Source organism: Zeus faber (assembly GCF_960531495.2).
Source record: "Zeus faber genome assembly, chromosome: 14".
In the NCBI taxonomy this organism is placed as follows: Eukaryota; Metazoa; Chordata; class Actinopteri; order Zeiformes; family Zeidae; genus Zeus; species Zeus faber.
Window position 1 is genome coordinate 26,260,253 of NC_137200.1, and position 19,981 is coordinate 26,280,233.

General features: G+C 42.1%; 2 protein-coding genes across 3 annotated transcripts; both read left to right on the top strand.

Moving 5' to 3' along the window:
* The first annotated feature begins 3,165 nt into the window (after positions 1–3,165).
* On the top strand, positions 3,166–11,626 carry prdx5 (peroxiredoxin 5). Its single transcript, XM_080013380.1, has 6 exons — positions 3,166–3,329; positions 5,228–5,362; positions 6,035–6,166; positions 8,201–8,239; positions 10,918–10,982; positions 11,265–11,626. Exons 1-6 carry the CDS (start codon positions 3,243–3,245, stop codon positions 11,368–11,370), a joined length of 564 nt encoding a protein of 187 aa, XP_079869506.1. The 5' UTR covers positions 3,166–3,242; the 3' UTR covers positions 11,371–11,626.
* A 1,297-nt stretch (positions 11,627–12,923) lies between these two features.
* banf1 (barrier to autointegration nuclear assembly factor 1) lies at positions 12,924–19,981 on the top strand. 2 transcript variants are annotated; one of them, XM_080013214.1, is made up of 3 exons: positions 12,924–13,020; positions 17,811–17,954; positions 18,638–19,981. In XM_080013214.1, the coding sequence occupies exons 2-3, from the start codon at positions 17,829–17,831 to the stop codon at positions 18,782–18,784; spliced, it is 273 nt and encodes a 90-aa protein (XP_079869340.1). In that variant the 5' UTR covers positions 12,924–13,020; positions 17,811–17,828; the 3' UTR covers positions 18,785–19,981. The 2 variants fall into 2 exon arrangements, with proteins under 2 accessions (XP_079869340.1, XP_079869341.1); XM_080013215.1 differs by having other exon boundaries at positions 12,986–13,111.

Sequence of the window (19,981 nt, forward strand, 5' to 3'; positions counted from 1 at the left end):
CATTGGTCTCATTATGTGTTTGTGTGGGTGGGCTGCCAATACTTACTCTCCTGCTTTTCTCGTTCTCCAACGTCCGGCCGTTGAATAATTGTGCCGGTGATTAATGTGAGGCATTTCTCCTCTTACACCCATGTAGCTAAATAAGCGTGCGTCTTCTATCTGAGATTAAACACTTTTTCTCACATTTCATCCCTCCCGGTACCCTAACTACTCACATGCAGGCCTACTGTGAGACATTATTATTAACCTGGATTTTATGACGACATAAGTGTGAACCCAGATATATATGATTTTTTTGTTCTACCTGACCGCGGCAAATGAGTCACAACAGGAACCAGACACAGGTTGACTGATATGTTGACAGCAGCTCTTTCAGTCCAACGTGGTCTTTATATTTCCTTCTACCTCAAGGTACTTTTTGGTATTGAATCAGATAAACCCGCCTTTTTTCCTTCGCAGATTTTAAATTTAGTTTCTGGCGTGGAATGGTGTTTTTTTTGTTTGTTTTAGAAAAGCATTTCACGTTCATATTCAAGAGGCTTATTTGTCACATATTTAACTACCGTTTCGAAATAACGATCTAGTTTTCTGACTTGATGGGGTTATCGTCAAGTGAGGAACTTGTCGTTAAACCGGATTCGCCAGCAGGACCGTGAGCTGCCAGTGCGCGGTTTCCCCCGTTCATACGATTAGAAACTATACTTGAAGTGTGTTCACTCAGTGTGTGCATGACCGTCCCGAGTGCACTGTGAAACTTGACTATGCAGCCTGGAGTAAATCTATGGGATGGAAACATCAGCACTCACGAGCAAATGTCAAAGTTTGTACACCTTGTGTCGATTACGCACACTTTGGTATTTTTTAGAGCTTATGGAGCTTATTGTGCGTAATCGCCGGGTGCCATGACATTTCACTGCATATATGTATGACCGTATGTACATGTATGTGACAAATAACCTCTTGAACTTGAACTTGAACTTGAACAGGAGGATAATTACTGTGTCTTATCCCCCCCCCCCACTTCATTCAAACGCAGGGGTTTGTGTGCGGGGTTTGGCGGCATCTAGCGGCGAGGCGGCAGACCGCGACCAAACTGAACGCCCCTCCGACGGCGGCGCAACATGGCGGCCTCCGTGGGAGGGACGGTGGCCGCGCCGTTCAGCCGGGGTCCCGGTTGGTCCCCTCCCGGCTCCTGTAGAAGAGGCATGCCGGCGCAACATGGCGGCCTCCGTGAAGCGTACCCGCTCGCCGCGGAGATATTAAGGGTGCGTTCCAAGGCGCTAATCAAAACATACTTATGAATATGATATTCCATTTCTGCCAAGTCCGTTCCGTTGATTTTGCACACTGCACCGTTAAATTATGTACTTAATTCTACTCTTGATTTATCAATAACCTATTGTTGGCTGAAATTGCCTCACAGCATGTGAAGCGGTGTAAAGTTATAATTTCCTTCATACGAGAAAACGGTTTCGCTAAATATTTTATTACTTATCATCTCATTTGAAATGGAAATGTTGATGCCAATGGCAAGCAAATGTCAAGCGTTAAATACATTTGATTGGGATTACTGATGGCATGTAATGCATTTTGTGCATTGTCTTCTATTGGTTGTGCCATGTTTATAAAAAAAAAAAAAAATAAAGTAAAACATATTATATATTTTCTAGATTATATTTTTATATACTATATTATTATATACTATTATATTAAAACGTTATACTATAACTATTCCTTTCCAACCAGGGCCGGAGCTAGACGGGGGTGCGGGGCAAAATTACATCAATGACACGAAAAAATATATGTTACTCTACCTTAGTATGTTATTTTATTTTGTTAATAAGTCTTTATTTAGATCATATTTAAAAGTTTCACAATAAAAAAATGAATAAAGACAGTGCTATAGTGAGTTATTTTTGTGTAGAAGAGGTATAAAACAGTATTTCCCCACACATAAATAATAATAATAATAGTAAAATAACTTATTGAAATAAAACTTTTTTTTTATTTTAGTAATATCTGAAACTTTGCGTCCAGTCTTCGCTTTGCGACCCTGGCGTGACACTGGCTACCAGCCAGAGACTCGGTCCCCTCCGTTCCTACAGAAGAACCGTCCAAAAGAACCGGATCGGTCGACACCAAACACTTGGCTGCTGTGACCTCACTCCCGACGTGTCACTGCGCCGTGACAACAACAACAACAACAACAACAACAACAACAACAACAACAACAACAAGCTCCAGCTCAACAATGACATCACATGCAGCGCGTCCACTTAATACAGATAAACAACATCTCCATCTAGCGGGGTTTGTGTTTTTCCTCGACAAAACAAACAAACAAACAAACAAACAAACAAACAAACCTGTAAAGCGACGCAGAGGCGACGAGTTTTTAACCGTTTGCTTGATATTATTGGAGAAGCCATTGATTTCCCGACTGGTAACACCGCCCCCTACTGGACGCGCTGCGGCGCTGCCTCCACTCCCGCCCGCGGTTCCCGCCCGCGGTACGCGCCCGTTCGCCGGCGACGCGTTCGGCCGTGGACGTGCGGCGTAACGTACACACACGCCCGATCAAACGTCCGAATTTAGGACTCCCCCCCCCCCCACTCCACATACCCATGTATCTGCAAATATCTGCACTTCGTACTCTGCTGCACTTCTAACACAGTCGCGTCACTTTTGTTTAAAAAAAATATCCACCCATCCATGTTCCTCCGCTTATCCGTTATAATAAAATAAAATAAAATAAATAAAACAGGATTTAATACATGTAATTAGCGCTCGGTTCTATTATTTAACATATAACATGACATCTGATAGTCGATAACAGAACGTGTTCCGAGGACATATTGTGTGTTATCACCGGGTGCGTTGCATCACATTTCGCTGCATATGTATGAAAGTATGTATATGTATGTGCCGAATAAACCTCTTGAATCTACATACACGGTTTTATCTTTTAAATTAGAGCACCGGAAATGCCAAGTACTACCGACTTAATACTTAAAGTGCATTTAAAAAAAAACCAGGTACTCATATACTCCCATTCGAGCTAAAACGCCACCGTGGTACTTCCACTTTAAGGACTGACTTCGTCGGGGTGTTTGTATTTTTAGCCCACTAAGTACTTCCCCCAGCGCCGGCTGGCTGACTGACGCGCCGCCCGGGCCATTCGGAGCCCTAGCGGACGGACGGACGGGCGGGACACGGGAAGAACAGGCGACTCCTTCTCCGACATGCTCCGGTCCATTCGGCAGTTCCCACGCAACACCCGAGTCGCCCGGCTGCTGCACACCGCCGCCTCTGTCAAAATGCCGATCAAGGTAAGGGGGCTCCGGGGCTCCCTCCCCGAGTTCACGCCGGAGAGGTCGGCGTCCTGCCGAGGACGACCGAGTCCCTGCGCGCCGTGTCGCACTCGCAGCGAGTCTCTGTTGCCGAGCCCACACGTTGTTCACTCCGATTCAGATTCATGTTGTTTCTACTTGGGTATATGTTTGTATTGTTTGCAGTGCCTGCCCTGACATGCTCCATTTTCTGCTGTCACCTTTGAGCTGCTGTGGCGGTGCAAAATCTCCCCGTTGTGGGGCTAATAACGGTTTAGTGTCATCTCATCTTGTTCACCACGGGGCCACATTTCCCTGCGAATCACTTTGACCAGACTCGGGTTTTTTAATTTAATTTAGTTAGTTTAATTTAGTTTAATTTACCGTCGTCTCGTCACTTCTCCGGCGCTATGCTTGGTTGCTTCGCTCTTCGGCTGACGTGGTTACCAGTTACCTTTTAACCTCTAATTGTATTATTATTATTATTATTATTATTATTATTATGTTTTTTAAATTATTATTATTATTATTATTATTATTATTATTATGTCATCCAAACAAATATGAACACGTCTAAAGGGTCGTTCATCGCGTGTGTTGTTTTTTTCTTAAAGCTATGTGGAAAAATAATAACGATAATAATAATAACAATAATAATAATAACAATAATAATTATAACAATAATAATAATAATAATCTACTGCGTCAAACAGTTCGTACTCCGTTACTTCGCTTCCGAGTCCCTCGTGACGCCACAGTTCCAAACATGTCACGTTACATCAGCGGCCATTTTATAGGATCTGATTTAGGGTTCGGTGTGTGTGTGTGTGTGTGTGTGTGTGTGTGTGTGTGTGTGTGTGTGTGTGTGTGTGTGTGTGTGTGTGTGTGTGTGTGTGTGTGTGTGTGTGTGTGTGTGTGTGTGTGTGTGTGTGTGTGTGTGTGTGTGTGTGTGACGTCACGATCGCACACCCTCTGTGGCTTACGGAACTCAGGAGGTGGCGAGCGGACGTGCGCTTTCTTTGCCGACTCGGGATGGAGGGCCCCAAGAGTTTCAGGCGTGACGTAGTAATGGGAAAAAACAAAAAAAAAAAAAAACCCCGATCCGAACGTGACGTCGCTGAGGCGCTCACCATTTGATTCATTATGAATTGATGATGAATGAATCTTTACAATGGGCCTGTCATTTTTTTTTTTTTTTCATCCCGATTTAAATCGTTATAGCACTTTGTTGAATAAACCCCAATTTAATATTTCATTTTTTTAATATTTAGTTTCATTCATTTGTGTTTGGCTGTGCCCGCCATTGGCTATTTTATTTTCCCTTATTTTATTTGTCGTATTTATTATTTTACTTACAAATTGTATACAGATGTATTCCATTATCTTTTTTAATATATTTATCTTGTGTCACAGAAAAAAAAAAAGATATTTCAATCGAACTACCATAATCGCCATCAACTGCCAAAGGGGCAGGTGGAAGTGGTCAACTTCTAAACACATTCTGAACCGCATTGTTGAATAGGCATATTTGGCCCCGTCTCTGCGGAACACCTATTTGGAAAGCCGATTATGAGCCGTGATCATTGATAAAAGTTAAAAAGGTTTATCTTGTAAACCCGATGTGTGATCTTCTGTCATTATTTTCCTTTTAAATTCATTAGACCAGCTCCCCACTGTGAAATTGATGGTTTGCTGCACCCATTCCATCGTTATTATGGATTGTTACAGTTTTCAGAGATATTTATTTTACTTTTAAGATAGCCGATAACCGGCCAGTATATCTGAAGTGATGTCTTCAACTTCCGATATTTGTGTCTTTATAGGGATATTATGAATTATTGATCCATTTAATGTAATTTAATCAAGACATAACTGGTTCTCCAACCAATCCTCTTCAGGTTGGTGAAAGTCTTCCGGCAGTGGAGGTCCAGGAGGGAGAGCCAGGAAACAAAGTGGCTATGGATCAACTTTTCAAGGCAAAAAAAGCGATCCTTTTTGCCGTTCCGGGGGCTTTTACCCCTGGATGCTCTAAGGTAGTGTGAGATGTCCTAATTTCTGGTTTCTGTTTGGGCTGGAAAATAATTTGGTTACTTTACTTGAACCCCTTTTTTATTCCAACAGTTGTCAAAGCAAATAACTTACAATTGATTCCGCCAGTTTTAGCCACAACACTTGAAAGTACTATTGATTTTCTACTAAAGGTTATTTTGTCATTTCATTATTTATTTATTTATCTATCTATCTATCTATCTATCTATCTATCTATCTATCTATCTATCTATCTATTTATTTATTAAGGAAATTTTAAAATCAACAAACAAATCAGTGAGTAAATATACAATTTTATATCAAAATATTGTATGAAAGTGTTCTATTTTATTATTTTTTTAATTAATACTCTAAATATTTCAAAATGGCCCTTCTCAAAATAATATGTTGCATTTTTATTTATTTTTGTTTCATAATAAAACTCATGGTTGGTAAAATCTGGTCTTGTATTATTTAACCCTCTATATTGTGCATGCAATGCCAAATCAGTTAGAGTAAAAAGGATTAACCCTAACTTTTTCAGTTTGAGCCGGCCATCAATAATCGGAAACAATCAGTCACAAAATTGGACCATCAACACTTGAGCAGTAGAAGTTAATGCATTAAAGATTAAACGTGCCCAAGCCAAGATCTCACATTGGTCCTATATTATTCAGACCCATCTCCCAGGTTTCGTGCAGCAGGCTGAAGAGTTGCGGAGTAAAGGTGTTCAGGAGGTAGCGTGCGTCGCGGTCAATGACGCCTTTGTCATGTCTGCCTGGGGAAAGGAGCATGGAGCGGATGGCAAGGTTTGGAATGTACTTTCAGTATAACAAAAAAAAACAAAAAAAAACATGGAACATATTTTGTGCTTCATTTTAAAGAGTCGTACTTCTATTCGTTGGCTTCTGTAGAATACGGACCCTAGTTTAAAAAAAATTAAAATAAAAATACAATAGCAGAAAGCCGTCAAGTATGGTGAATAGGCTATCTGCTACAAAATGGATTCCGGTGTCTGCATTCTAATGAGAGATTTTGCATTTTAACAAGGCTTCCGAATTAATCTCAGAGGCCGCTTCGAGTCGAACCCAGCTTGCGAGCAAAACAAGACGGGGTTGATCAAAAGGGTAAAATAGGATTTTATTTGTTATGGCACATTGTGGAGGAGTTTTGTGGGAAGTCTGCATTTCATTTGATACAAAGAAATATGCCCAATCACAAGCGGAATGTAGGAGTAGGAGTAGCTAGAGGAGAGTATGGTCTCTCGGCAACCACTCTAAATGCACTGGGAATTATGTACAATCCTTTAATTAACTCTTCAGCTTGTAACCCTAATGGCCTTTGAGAGAGGACTTCCACGTCTTTGTTCTGTCGCTACCCGTAATTACATCATGTCCTCTAGCGGAGGCGTTTGTTCAAAAGTGACTGAATGAAAAGACATTTTTCGTCAGGAGTGTGTAAAAGTAAGTTCCACAACCAGTCTTGGTAAGCAAACCCTTCAATAAGGATCAGTAGCATTAGTGGAGTATTATTATTATTATTATTTTTATTATTATTATTATATACTGTTGTTATTGCTCTGTTTATTCTTCTCCCTCAGCCTTTTTGAGTCGGCTTTTTGGCCTAAGTCGCCTTAAAATACTCAAACTCACGAAACTTTGCACACTCCTCACTCCCGGTGTGGCATTTGCTCTGCTATGGGTCCTGTGCATTGGCCTGGCAAAATGGCCGCCCACGCCCTCTTTAAAAAATATATATATATATCAAACCTATTCACTTATTTTTTCTCTCCCACAAAAATCGGTACACTTGCATAACATCATGAGCCTCAAAAAAAAAAATTTGCCTCTATGACCGAAACCCCACAGGAAGCCGCCCATATTTCATTAAAGGTGCCATTTTACTCGCTTTTTGGTCATTTTTATGCTTTGTACTTTCGCAAACTCCTCCTAGGCGATTCATCGATTCCACTTCAAACTTGGCGAGCGTCTACAAGACGCCTCCGCGATTGAAAGTGATTAAAAGATTGTTTTCGTCACGCGGGCTGGGCGTGCCTTGAATTTCATGTTCGAAAAAAAAGCTCAGTTTACGGGAGTTTGTGTCACCTTTTGGTCATTTTCAACAGCTAGGCTAGGACTTGCATCCAACACTTATTTATTATTGTTATCATTATCATAATTTATGTGTATGGGGGTAGAAGGGGTCAGCAAGACGGGTGGTGCTAGAGGACCTATAAGGCAAGTGTTTTGGAGGAGTGGTGTTGGAGCCCTGACGTTCGGAGGCTGTGTAATGATTGCAGATACAGAGGGTTAGGTCCAGTAGTAGTCGTCTTCGGGGAGGAGCAGTGTCTGAAACCTGACGTGAGCGGGATGTGAAGAGGGGAGTGAAATTGGAGGACTGTGGTCGGTTGAACACCCGCTGGGGAGACAGAAGAGAGCTGCGATAGTCCAGGCGGGAGACAATGGACGACGCGTCTGTGCCAGAGGCGTCGCTTCTGTCGAGGGCAACGGCGAAATTCCTCAGCAATGGTCACATTGTACTCAGGACAAAAAAATGCTGATTGGCTCGAATGACTCGGCAGTTTGGCTTGATTTGTTTTACCGTAGAGTCCGTATGGCATAATATGTACTTTTCTTGACATAATATAGCACATTTGAAAGTAATCTGAATTCCATTGTGAATATCAGGCTAGAAATGGAAATTCTTATCTTTTTTTTTTTAATAATTAATATATTTGAGGACGCCAGACTTTCGTTGGGCCTCAAGAGAGTTTCCACACTCTGGTCCGCGTTTAATACTGGTGAGTTTAATGTTTATTTTAACAGTATTGGCCTTCTTTGCAGGTGCGGATGTTGGCGGATCCGACTGGAGCATTCACTCAGGTAAATCCAAATCCACTGCTTTTTGCTGCAGGGGCCATTGTAGGTTCTCTGCCACCGACGCCCAGAAATACACCCCGCGCCGCTGCTCGGCGTACGGGTGTGGCACGGAGTGTGGTTTTTCACCGGCTACGTGGTGAAGCGTCCCCGACGCGTCAGTGTTGTCGCAGAGAGAGGAGCATTGGAAATGACAGTGGATTAGAACTTTTTTTGACAAACAGTTTGATAAGTTTTATGTCTGCAATATCACTGATGCTTTTATTAGTTATTGTGTAAAAAATATGGAACAATCTTTTTGATTTCTGCTTATTACTTGTTTAAAAATTACATTACACCATGTTGATGTTGTGTAGACTGTCCCACAATATGTCCTATAATCTCTGCATACACTTAAAGTTAAACAAGGTCTTGCAGTTATCCAGTTAAAAGGTATAGAAACTGGTTTTATAGTAGTCTGCCATAAATAACTTTAATATAATTTAAATGTGAGCTACAACATTAACTGTTGAAATTGGTCAGTGGGGTGTGTTTCTACTGTATTGCATTACTTCTACTTGTCAGTTCTTTGTGTTAAAAGCTGGTCTCGGTCAAAAAGCAAATCCAACAGCGGCTCTAGGTCTCTAGAACAATGAAGACTGATTTTGAAATTTAAAACACATTTAAATTGATTGCATTCTTTACAAAAACATTTCAATGTAGTTTGATCTTGTATTTGTATGGAAAAGGCTCACGTAGCCGCACACAGTTGAAAACAAAAAAAAATTATTATATATATATATATATATATATATATATATATATATATATATATATATATATATATATATATATACACACTGCTCACAAAAAGTTGGGGATATTTGGCTTTCGGGTGAAATTTATGGAAAATGTAAAAGTTCACGCTACAGTGATATTCTATCATGAAAGTAGGGCATTTAAGTAGAAGCGGGCAATGGTGATTTCCTCATCTCAAACAATTTATTGAAACAAAAGCCAACAACAGTGGTGGGTTTACCACGACAAAAAATGTCTCAATAACTTGTCATGTGCCCTTGAGCATCAATTACAGCTTGACAACGACATCTCATGCTGTTCACAAGTCGACTTATTGTCTGCTGAGGCCTGGCCCCCCACTCTTCTTGAAGGGCGGCCCTCAGGTCATTGAGCTTCTGGGGCACAGAGTGACGAGCCTCTACACGGCCACTCAGCTGACCCCAGAGGTTTTCTATGGGATTCAGGTCTGGAGAAAGTGCAGGCCACTCCATTTGAGGTGCCCCAGTCTCCAGCAGCCGTTCCCTAATGATGCCACCTCCATGAGCTGGAGCATTTTCGTCCATGATGAAATGAGGCCTGTGTTGTTCATGCAGGGGCACAATGACTGGATGAATGATGTTATTCAGGTAGAATGGGCTTGTCACTGTACCATTCACAAAGTGTAGGGCAGTTCTGTATTGACCAGACACACCTGCCCACACTGTAACACCACCACCACCAAAGGCTCGTCTGGTGACAACAGTGGCTGATGCATAGCGCTCTCCTCGACGTCTCCATCATTTCTGCTCAACGTGAATCGACTTTCATCAGAGAACAGCACTGAGGCCACTGGTCCCTCGTCCAGCATAAACGCTGCCTGGCCTGTGCAAGACGATGATGCCTGTGCCTGGCGGTGTGGTCAGGTGCCCTTGCAGGTGGTCTAGCACGCAGACGTCAACGGTTTTGAATGGTCTGACATGACACTTGGGGCCTCTCACCTCCCTTAAATGTGCCTGGAGTTGAGTGGCATCATCATCCAGTTGCGCAGGACACTGTTCACAATGAAGCGCTCATCAGTGTGGGATGTGGCCAAAAGACGTCCACTTCTATGCCTTTCTGTGACTCTTCCAGTCTCTGTATCTCTGTTGCAACCTGCTGATGACTCTGTGACGCTCTAAGCTCAGTGGCCACTTCCCTCTGAGAACATCCTGTTTGAAGCCTTGCAGTGGCGAGTACTGTTGATCAGTTGTTAGGTGTCGTCTTGGTCTCATGATGTCAACATGTGAACAGCATGATGAAGAGGACTGTTTAAATACCAATTCTAATTGAACCAGGAAATGTATTGGTCCATTCATGGATCAAACACCCGTTGTGAATTTTGCCGTTCAGCTCCTTGTTAGAGAACAGCAAGTTGTGCAAAACGTACTGAAACACTGAACAGTTGGACATGTGCATTCAAAAGTTTAGAGAAGGTCAAATTAAGTTCACCTGTAAAGGTTATAGTGCATTTTAGGTTAATCCTGAAATTTTACTCGAAAGCCGAATATCTGCGTGTGTGTGCGTGTGTGTGTGTGTGTGTGTGTGTGTGTGTGTGTGTGTGTGTGTGTGTGTGTGTGTGTGTGTGTGTGTGTGTGTGTGTGTGTGTGTGTGTGTGTGTGTGTGTGTGTGTGTGTGTGTGTGTGTGTGTGTGTGTGCGTGTGTGCGCGTGTGTGTGTGCGTGTGTAAAAAAAACAAAACAAAAAAAACCAAAACAGACCCCTCACGTAAAAATAGAGATGGACCCCACGTGGACGACATGGCCGGGGGTAGCTCCAACAGTGAATTAACATGGATTTAAAAGGAATCTTGCACTGACAGCATGCCGTGCCCGTATGCTGCTGTACTTCTACCATGGGTGCATAATTATGTTCTTACTCCCTGCTTCGTAGGCGGTTGACCTGTTGCTTGACAACGATCAGATCGTCCAGGCACTTGGGAACAAGCGATCCAAGAGGTAAATGCACATTTCGCAATATCAAGTTACTAATTGTGTTCATTTAAAAAAATGAACTTTCCAATGGCGGTTAACGTCATATATAGTATTCTTTACGGTTTATATTGTGGCTGTTTAAGTAGTTAAGAAATTCAGAAAATGAAATTGTTGTATATGAATGTCACATCAGGGTTACACTCTTAGTGAGCCGATAGTCTGCAGCCTTCTATGAGGGCAAAGAAACTGAATGAATAAATTGTGAAAACAGCTCAAATAAAGCGCACCGTTTGTCCTTTGTTTCAGATATGTCATGTTGTTGGAGGATGGAGTGGTGAAGAAAATTAATGTGGAACCAGATGGCACTGGTCTCACATGCAGCCTGGCTTCCAACATTCTGTCTGACCTGTAGGTTTAGAGTATTAACTCCCCATATTCAACCACGTATCTGTTACAGTTGTGATGGCATAGCCATACCCCAAATGCCGATGTGTTCCCCATTATCCCAAATATGCAACTGTCAAGTAACTGCTCATGTTAGAACGCAAAAGGAACAGAGGCAATTAATGCGCACAAACGTATCATGAATGGTACTTTAAATGATTAAAAACTGCTTTGTAATGTCACATGTAAGCAAATAAAATGTCTTCTAAGCAATAATTACTATATCCTAGTATTCATGTATTGAATATGAATTCTGCACTGCACTGTTTGTTTTATATCCTCAAGCTTAGCAAATGGAATGAAAGTGACACACAGCCCACTGATACATATTTATTTCTTTTAAACTGGAATATAATCCAATAAGACAAGACTAAATTGGAAATGACAGTGTTTCTTTAAACTGATGATCCTATATTAAAATCTCAATATTTTCAAAAAACAAAACAAAATACAGACAAACAGGAATGTACTTCAACGTTGATGGAATTGTGAGGTTTGAGGAACAACTTGTCGGTCAAGCGTATTAAGTCCCGTGGCATCAGGCACTCCACCCAAGGAAATGAAAGTGTTCTAGAGGGAAATGACACAGGCTAAATGAAGTGACCCGCTGTTCTTGAGCGTAATTTCATCATCACTCTGACACATGTGCCATTAAATACTGACATTACTGCTGGGATGACAGCCCACGTCTCCAGCTATGTCTTTGTGTTAAACTTGGTACGTTATTGAGTCGAGTTCTACTCATAACAAATCAAAATACAATTGATAATTACCTTCACTTACATTCATACTGCAACTCAGAAAACTCCTCTCTTTTTAATTTGTATATGTACATATTTATTTGTGTGTGTATACAAATATATATCGTCGCCTTTTTTTGAATACAGCATATTTAGAATCAAAGCCAGATAGGCTGTATATAGGTAACAGGGGGTGGTAGCTCAGGAGGTAGAGCTGGTCGTCTAGTGATCTAAAGGTTGCTGGTTGGATCCCAGGCTCCTCCTGCTAGCGCGCTGTAGTGTCCTTGAGCAAGACACTTGACCCCTAATTGCTCCTGATGGCTGCGTCCGTCGCTGTTTGAATAATTGTAAGTGGCTTTGGATAAAAGCGTCTTTTAAATGTAATGTAAAAAAAAACAACACTCAAGATTTTTATTTTTATTTTATTTTTTAATTCCATAATTACATTTTAGGTAGAAATAATTTTGCCGTGAGAAGTGAACATCTAATTACAAACATTTGGCTCCAGGCGGAGGTTACAAAACAAACGCACAAAACGAGACGTTTCCAAAGCGACCGCTCGGGCTCCCCTGGAGGGACGCGGTCCGCCCGCTCCGCGCCGCCTCTGCTTCCGGCTTCCGGCGCCCACGGCCCCTGTGTGACGCGGCTTCGCGAATGTACTTCCGGGCCGCGCGCGCGCGCCGCGCTCTCTGTGATTGGCCGCTTTGAAACGCCCCCAGGCGTCCGATTGGCCGAGGCCCGCTGGGGCTCTCCGGCCCGTTTCCGCGGGTCACACGCCCGCCGCCGCCGCCGCCGCCGCCGCATTTGCCTCCGCTGGACTCTTGGCGCCGGATCCGTGCTACCGGGCGAACGACTGCTCCGCGACCGTCACTGGAGAGGTACGCGCACACACTCTCCAAGTTCGGCTTCCGCTGAGCGAGACGTACCCAGAGCGAGCGTCGAACTTTAGGGGAAGCTCAGGGCTCGGCTGTAAGTTTGAGGGCTAACACCCCCCCCCCCCCCCGGCTGGTTAGCATGTGATTGCTAAGCTAACGCGTCCGGCTCGAGCGCCGCGGTGCATTAACAACGGCGAGGACATGTTTCCCGGCTACAAATGAACCGGTTCACACCTCCCCCCCTTATGATGAAGCGAATTTTAGCTTCCCCGCGCCATTGAGAACGACCTCCAGTCTCTGCGCGGACTAGCATGAAGATAACTTAGCTTATTTTAGCCCCCCCCCCCCCCCACCGCCCGCGAAGATAGCGGGAGCGTGGGCGTCCCGACTCGAGGTTCAAAAGCTCGTGCGGCGCTTCTCTAACGTGTCACAACGTGGGACACGCGTCTTGAAACACGAGCAACGCCCGACCACAGCCAAGCCGCGCGGAGAGCCCGAGGCGTCTGTCTGCGTTCCATTTCGAACCATTGCTGTGCCCATTGAACGGTGGCGCTCGACCGTTGAATTAGTGAAAGACGTTTTTGCGCGCCCAGTGTGGGCTCTCGTGTCTGTGACGGGGTTGTGCGGTTACGTTCCTTCCACGTGATGTTTATTTTGTATTTGCTAAACTGACCATTTGATCCAATTCCGAGCCCTAAACTGTTGCGTGTCACAAAAGTAATAAGAGAAGTGCTGATCCGAATACGTACTTGATTCTTTGAACTTAATCCAGTTTTTAAGTTAGCAGGAAAAAGAAGAACGCTGATCAACCTCACAAGTTGTTAAAAAACTCTCTGTTAGGCGGGGGGATAAGCCCCCTGAGATGAATAATCTCCTTTACAAGGGGGGGTCCTAAACACAACGCAAAACAATACAGATACTCACACATAAAGTACTTACAATGGAAACGGGTAATGTAAACATACACCTGCCCATAAATAGCTGTAAACTAAAGATGCCATCACGGTTTTAGGGCCACAACAAGGGTATGGTTTCGGTGTCTATATTTAAGATTTTTTTTTATTTATTTTTAATTTAAAATGGCTAAAGGTGAGAAAAATGTTATCGTTTTCTGCCACAAATAACTAGTGTAATGCTCTGTGTGTATGACTGTGCAGGGAGGGGGGAGACGGGGTTCAATAAACGATTAAACAATTAAATCGGAAATTCTAGGGCAGAAGAAAAAAGGATATTCAGCCTTAGACTATATTATGACATATACAGAAGTAAAAATTGTAAGAGGGATAATTAGAGAAAATACATTTAAAAAAATAAATTGCAACCAGTGAAAATGTATTCTGGATTTAGGTGTTACCTTATTTAGCAACTCAGACATAAAACAGTGATGAGCTCTATAAGGACAACTCAGAACAAATCTACAGAGACTATTGTAAACTACGTTGGAAGGATTTGTTTCTGGGGTGTTCTGATAGATGATATCTGCAAAATCTAGTACAAGTACGCCTCACTGCAGTCTATCAGTATTCACTACACTAACGGCCACAATGGCCCACGCCCCCTTACCGTGAAATAACACTATATATACTATATATACTATATACATACCGGCCACGGCCCTTACCGTGAAATAACACAGGTCCTCGCTTATTGACCAAATAGCTCGACGACCTGGTTGTAGGATCTGAACTCGGTCGTTTAGTGAAGAGTACCTGTATTGGTTATATTCATCTTTTATTGTCATCTTATATTTATTGTTACACTAATGTCTCTGTCGCAATGTAGCTTGAATGTTATTCTCCCTTGTAAGTCCCTTTGGATAAAAGCGTCTGCTAAATGACTAAATGTAAATGTATTCATTTTTAAAGTTATTTTCTTGACCTGTGGGGTGAAACGGTACAGTGAGCAATATAATATTATCAGACTGCAATTTATTTTCTTTATCACACAGAGTTGAGAATCAAGCCAGAGACCCAGTTATTTAAAACCTCTACTTTCTAGAGTGGTATAATTGACCAATTATTGGTTAAATACAAAAAATCGAATCTAGTCTCAAACAACCTACTATTGTACTTGTTCAATAGAAGTTCAGTCTACATTACAACCTGTAATGTAGACTGAATATGTGAGATATCAGTCTTGGAAGAGTAAATGACAGTGTCATCTGCATATAGTGGAATACGACAATCAGCAACAACATATTTGAACCTTGAGTTATACCTTTTTTCATGATCATTAACTGCCCCGATAAGAGACACACACTTTTGTCTGTGGTGAAGAGTTGAACAAAAGTAAAGAATATTTTGGTAAGACCAGTAGCATAGAGTTTGTCAAGGAGGGGGAAGTGATCAACCATATCAAAAGCTTTAGTAAGATCTATAAATATTGCGCCTACAAGCATATTGTTGTCCAATGAAGAGGCGACATTGGTACATTTTAAAAGAGCAGTAGGTGTAGAGGAGTTAGGTCTGAAACCCGATTGGTATGGAGATAAGATGTGGAAATCATTAACATATTGAGATAGGTGATAAAAAATTTACTTTTCAAACACTTTTGCAATACTTTTAATAGTAGAAATGGGTCTACGGCGATTAAGATCGAGAGGATCACCACCTTCATTCAATGGGGTAACTGGCACATTTCCAAATTAATGGAATTTCACATGTGGATAGAGAAATAGGCAATTGGCAAAAGGCATTGGCAATAATAGGAGGCTCATTAACATCTTCATTATTAACTCTTAGATGGGTAGTAGGGCTTTTGGTGGATTTATTGATTATGCTGTTTCTTGTTTTGGTTGTACATGTATTCCTTAGATGTTTATATGCATTCTGTTTGAAGAGACATAAAATCACCATTAACGGAAGGTAAATGTCTACCTTAAGTTATACGTCTACCTTTTTAAGACTTCACAGTATTTTGTAAATGAAAGTAAGAGGCGTCTCATGCTATGACGAGTCACCTTACAACTCTTTGGACCTTTCAACATTGAGTGTAAACATGTTGTAGTCAATGTGTTTTAAACTTCCACTGTCGTGTGGATACGTTTCTACATTTAATTTAACATCTCTTGGATTAAAGGGCATACAGTCAGGGAGTTACAGATAATTATTTTGCAAAGCTAATTCGATGTTTCCATTAAGAGATGGTCCTTTGCATGGACGCCTTTTTTAGCATTCATTTTGATATTACATTGATGATGGCGTGATTTGTAAGTGGATTGTTGTGTTCTTTCAGCAGGGTGCTTACTAGATGCTTAAAGCGCCTCGGAAATGGAATACCTTGAAAATAGACCATTTGTTCTGAAGTGCTTGAGAAAACGCATTGAAAACCTGTGGTATTCCCCCAGGTTGTGTTGTTCAAATGGTGACGTAATAACATTTTCCCACAGTTGTTTTTACAACATGGATTATGCCAGGGAAATAACATTTTAAGCACCTGCCCCTTAAAGTCCGTGGTGCCCTTTTTATGTGCCGCGGTTGTTGTTTTTTCGGCGTCAACGGGCATTGAGGTAGCACATTTCTGCGATTGGGACGCCTGCCATGGCACTCATCAGGGTGTCCCCCTGCCGCTCCGTTCCCTTATTGAACCGAAACTAAAAAAGAACCATGTTGTGTTAAAAAAATAAATGTTTCATACAAGTTAGGAAGCGCACAAAAATAAATGGATGTAAAATAAAAGTACGGGAAATTCCCCGCGGGAACTCACGCAGGGTGCAGTGCAGTCTGGGGGAGAAAAATCTCTATTTTTGATAGGGTTGTAACCGACCCAGAATTTTGTCAGTTGAATCAGGTGCTGTTCAATGCGACTATTCGCTGGCAGTGGGGATTGGTCACATTTTGCGGCACCTGTCTCCCTCTCCGACGATACAGACAGCGATGTGCACACCAGCGATGGGGTGTTTTTATTTTACATCTATTTATGGAACGACACATATGTGTATGGAATGCAACCGTGCATAATAGGGACACTTTGTCCGTGACACTCTCCCCAGCCACCCCCTCTCCATGTCATTCATAGAAAATAATCTTTATGAGCCGTGCTCTGTGCAATGTCCCCTCACTGTTTTTAGGGGGGGTTTTTTTGGATGAACGGGGCCCAGCTCGCCGTCATTGGGGCGCAGGGAGAGCCGTGTCGGACGTGAATCATTCATGTGCACACATGCATATAAAATTATATTTATGGGAGCGCCCCGGTGGCTCACTAGAGCGCACCATTTTCAAGGCTGAGTCCTTACCGCAGCGTACTGGGTTCAATTCCAGCACAAGGCCCTTTGCTGCATGCCGTCCTCTCTCTGTCCCCTGCCTCCCCTTTCTCCCCTGCCTACTGTCACTATCGAATAAAACATGAAAATGCCCCCAATAAATATATATCTTTAACAAGATATATATTTATAATTCCTCATTGAAATGTTATCCCTGTGCATTTTGTAAGCTTCTGTTTTATCCTGTTATTGTCATACACACAAAAACACAACTGATTGACTTGGAAGAATCTATATCTCGTAAACTACTATCAATAATAGACAATGAGATTGAGTTAACGTTTTAATTAATAACAATCACATTTAAAATTGATTGTATTTGTTTGGTGTGAAGTCCTTGAAAATGAAAAAATATCGCCTAAAAGTGTCTTGAAAGGTGTTTTGTAATATCAGAAAACTCAGGCTTTAAGCGGACTGTTGTTCTTCCTGATAGTCATAACAGATAAACAGCTTTGCCTAAGTATTTTATAGATAGATTTTAAACAACTTTTTCGATGTTGTATGTATTTTACCTTCCACTGTATTGTTTCAGAGCTCTTACAAAGCAGACATGTCGTCGACATCCCAGAAACACAAAGAGTTTGTGGCGGAGCCCATGGGCGAGAAACCAGTGAAGTCTCTGGCGGGCATCGGTGACGCACTCGGCAAAAGACTGGAAGAAAAGGGCTTTGACAAGGTGATGTGAACCGGTTGAACTGACGAGGTTTCTCAATTGGGATTTCTTTGCTTTTGTTAGTAATTGTAATATCTCAACATCACATTTGTTTTCCTTTTGTTTTTAATCGTTGCAACTATTGCATCAAAGTCCAAATGTCATTTATGACGATTGATCCGCCGGTGACCGGAATCGACCCGATACCAACATAATGTTACGTAATTGTGTAGTTGATGCTCTAAAAAGCAGAGCAGTGAAGGTATGAAAAACCTCCTCCTCTTGAGACTGATGACTGAGACGTAAGGGCATACTGTGTAGAATTAGGCCCGTTTTTTAATTATTGTGTGGCTGTTTAAAAAGTGGCTCAGGGGGTCAAGTAACGAAAAGATTGCCGGTTCGATCCCCAGCTCCTCCGGGTATCGTGCCGTGTGCCATTGTCCTTGAGCAAGACACTTAACCCCCGCTGCTCCCTGGGTGCCATCACGTGGCAGCCCGCTGCTCCTAGAGTGGATGCAGAGAACTGATTTCCCACAGGCATTAATAAAGTATTTAAAATTATATATTTGGAAAAAGTCAGGGGGAATGATAAAGGTACTTTCAGTAACATTATCACTGATTATCAGTCATTGCTTTCTTACGTTTTACCTGCTAACGTTTCTATGCAATCTACTCCACCCCACCCGCACCCATTTCTACAACCACAGGCCTATGTCGTCCTTGGGCAGTTTCTTATACTAAAGAAGGATGAGGAGCTTTTTCGGGACTGGCTGAAGGATTCTTGCGGAGCAAATTCGAAACAGCAAGGTGATTGCTACAGCTGCCTGAGGGAGTGGTGTGACTCCTTCCTATAAACTGTATTATTTTATTTTTTCTCCATTGTTTTCTACCTTTCAAGCGTGATATGTACATTTACCTCTTCACTGTTCTTGATTACACTGACAAAAAAATGCTTCATCATGTTTTCCGGTACTCTGAAATGGGTGAAATAAAAAGTCAATTTTGCCTAAAATTCAGCGTTCAATCATACAACCATGTACTTCACCCATTGGCTCGAATTTAAAAACGTCTTCAAAACACCGTTCTCGACCGTGAGTCCTGTCCTCAAGGCACACCGACCCCATGGACCTCGTTATTCTGCGTTTAGAAGCATGTCGGCGTCCACACTCGAGTGCATTTTATTTTAAACCATTGTCCGCTGAGCTCCAGGGAGAGTCTTTTGAAGATGTCGCGGGGAATCGGGTCAGGCTTTTCAAACCTTGGAGAGACTGCTGTCCATGCCCGTTAAAAGGTATCTTAAAAAATATATAGCTACAGGGTCCCACAGTTAGGTTCAGCATTTGCACTAATGTTATAAATTAAAGACAAAGTTAAGATACAATTGCCGTTAAAGGAATCCAGGGAAATATAATTTTTCTTCCACATAAAGCAGTGTAGAAATCACGGCCAAACGCAAAAGATGCACAATTCCGCCCATATTTAACAAAAGTAATTGTAGGTATATTGGTGCATATGACCATCAAATTGAATGCAGATCAGCCATCACTAACCGTAAGCTCCCAAGACCCAGCTAGTTTATACTCATCGTAATTTGGACCGTCGGCCGATGAGCTAATGGTGTTTTATTGTGGTTTTCATTGTCAGGTGTACATTTTGTTTGTAACCGCAAGCCGAGCTCATGACAATTATTTTCATTAAATCAATTCTGACTATTCAAAAATTATACGTAAATGAACCCTTGGTGAGATGCGCTCGGGTCAGGGAAGGTAATGCTTTTTGTGGTCAACCTCACGATCATGTGTCAAAGTAGAATAGGCAAACTGGGGTGCGTTGGGGTTGTTGTTTGCCGATTAGCACTGATTAGCTCAAGCTTTTAGGTGAGGGGGGTTGTTCTTTTTAAGTAGTTAGTGGCATGACCAGTTCCATTTCTTGGTGATCGTCTCTTTGGCCCCTGCTAATGAATGGGAGGTGAGGGCTTTTGAGGATCACTGTTTTCTGTCAGAACCACATTGAAATGCTCTTTAAAATAAAACTGCTTTGTTGTAATATTA

Coding starts and splice junctions, on each gene's coding strand:
- banf1 (XM_080013214.1), top strand. CDS start 17,829: ATGTCGTCGACATCCCAGAAACACAAAGAGTTTGTGGCGGAGCCCATG. Junction 17,955..18,637: donor AAGAAAAGGGCTTTGACAAG/GTGATGTGAACC, acceptor CTACAACCACAG/GCCTATGTCGTCCTTGGGCA.
- prdx5 (XM_080013380.1), top strand. CDS start 3,243: ATGCTCCGGTCCATTCGGCAGTTCCCACGCAACACCCGAGTCGCCCGG. Junction 3,330..5,227: donor CTGTCAAAATGCCGATCAAG/GTAAGGGGGCTC, acceptor AATCCTCTTCAG/GTTGGTGAAAGTCTTCCGGC. Junction 10,983..11,264: donor GGGAACAAGCGATCCAAGAG/GTAAATGCACAT, acceptor CCTTTGTTTCAG/ATATGTCATGTTGTTGGAGG.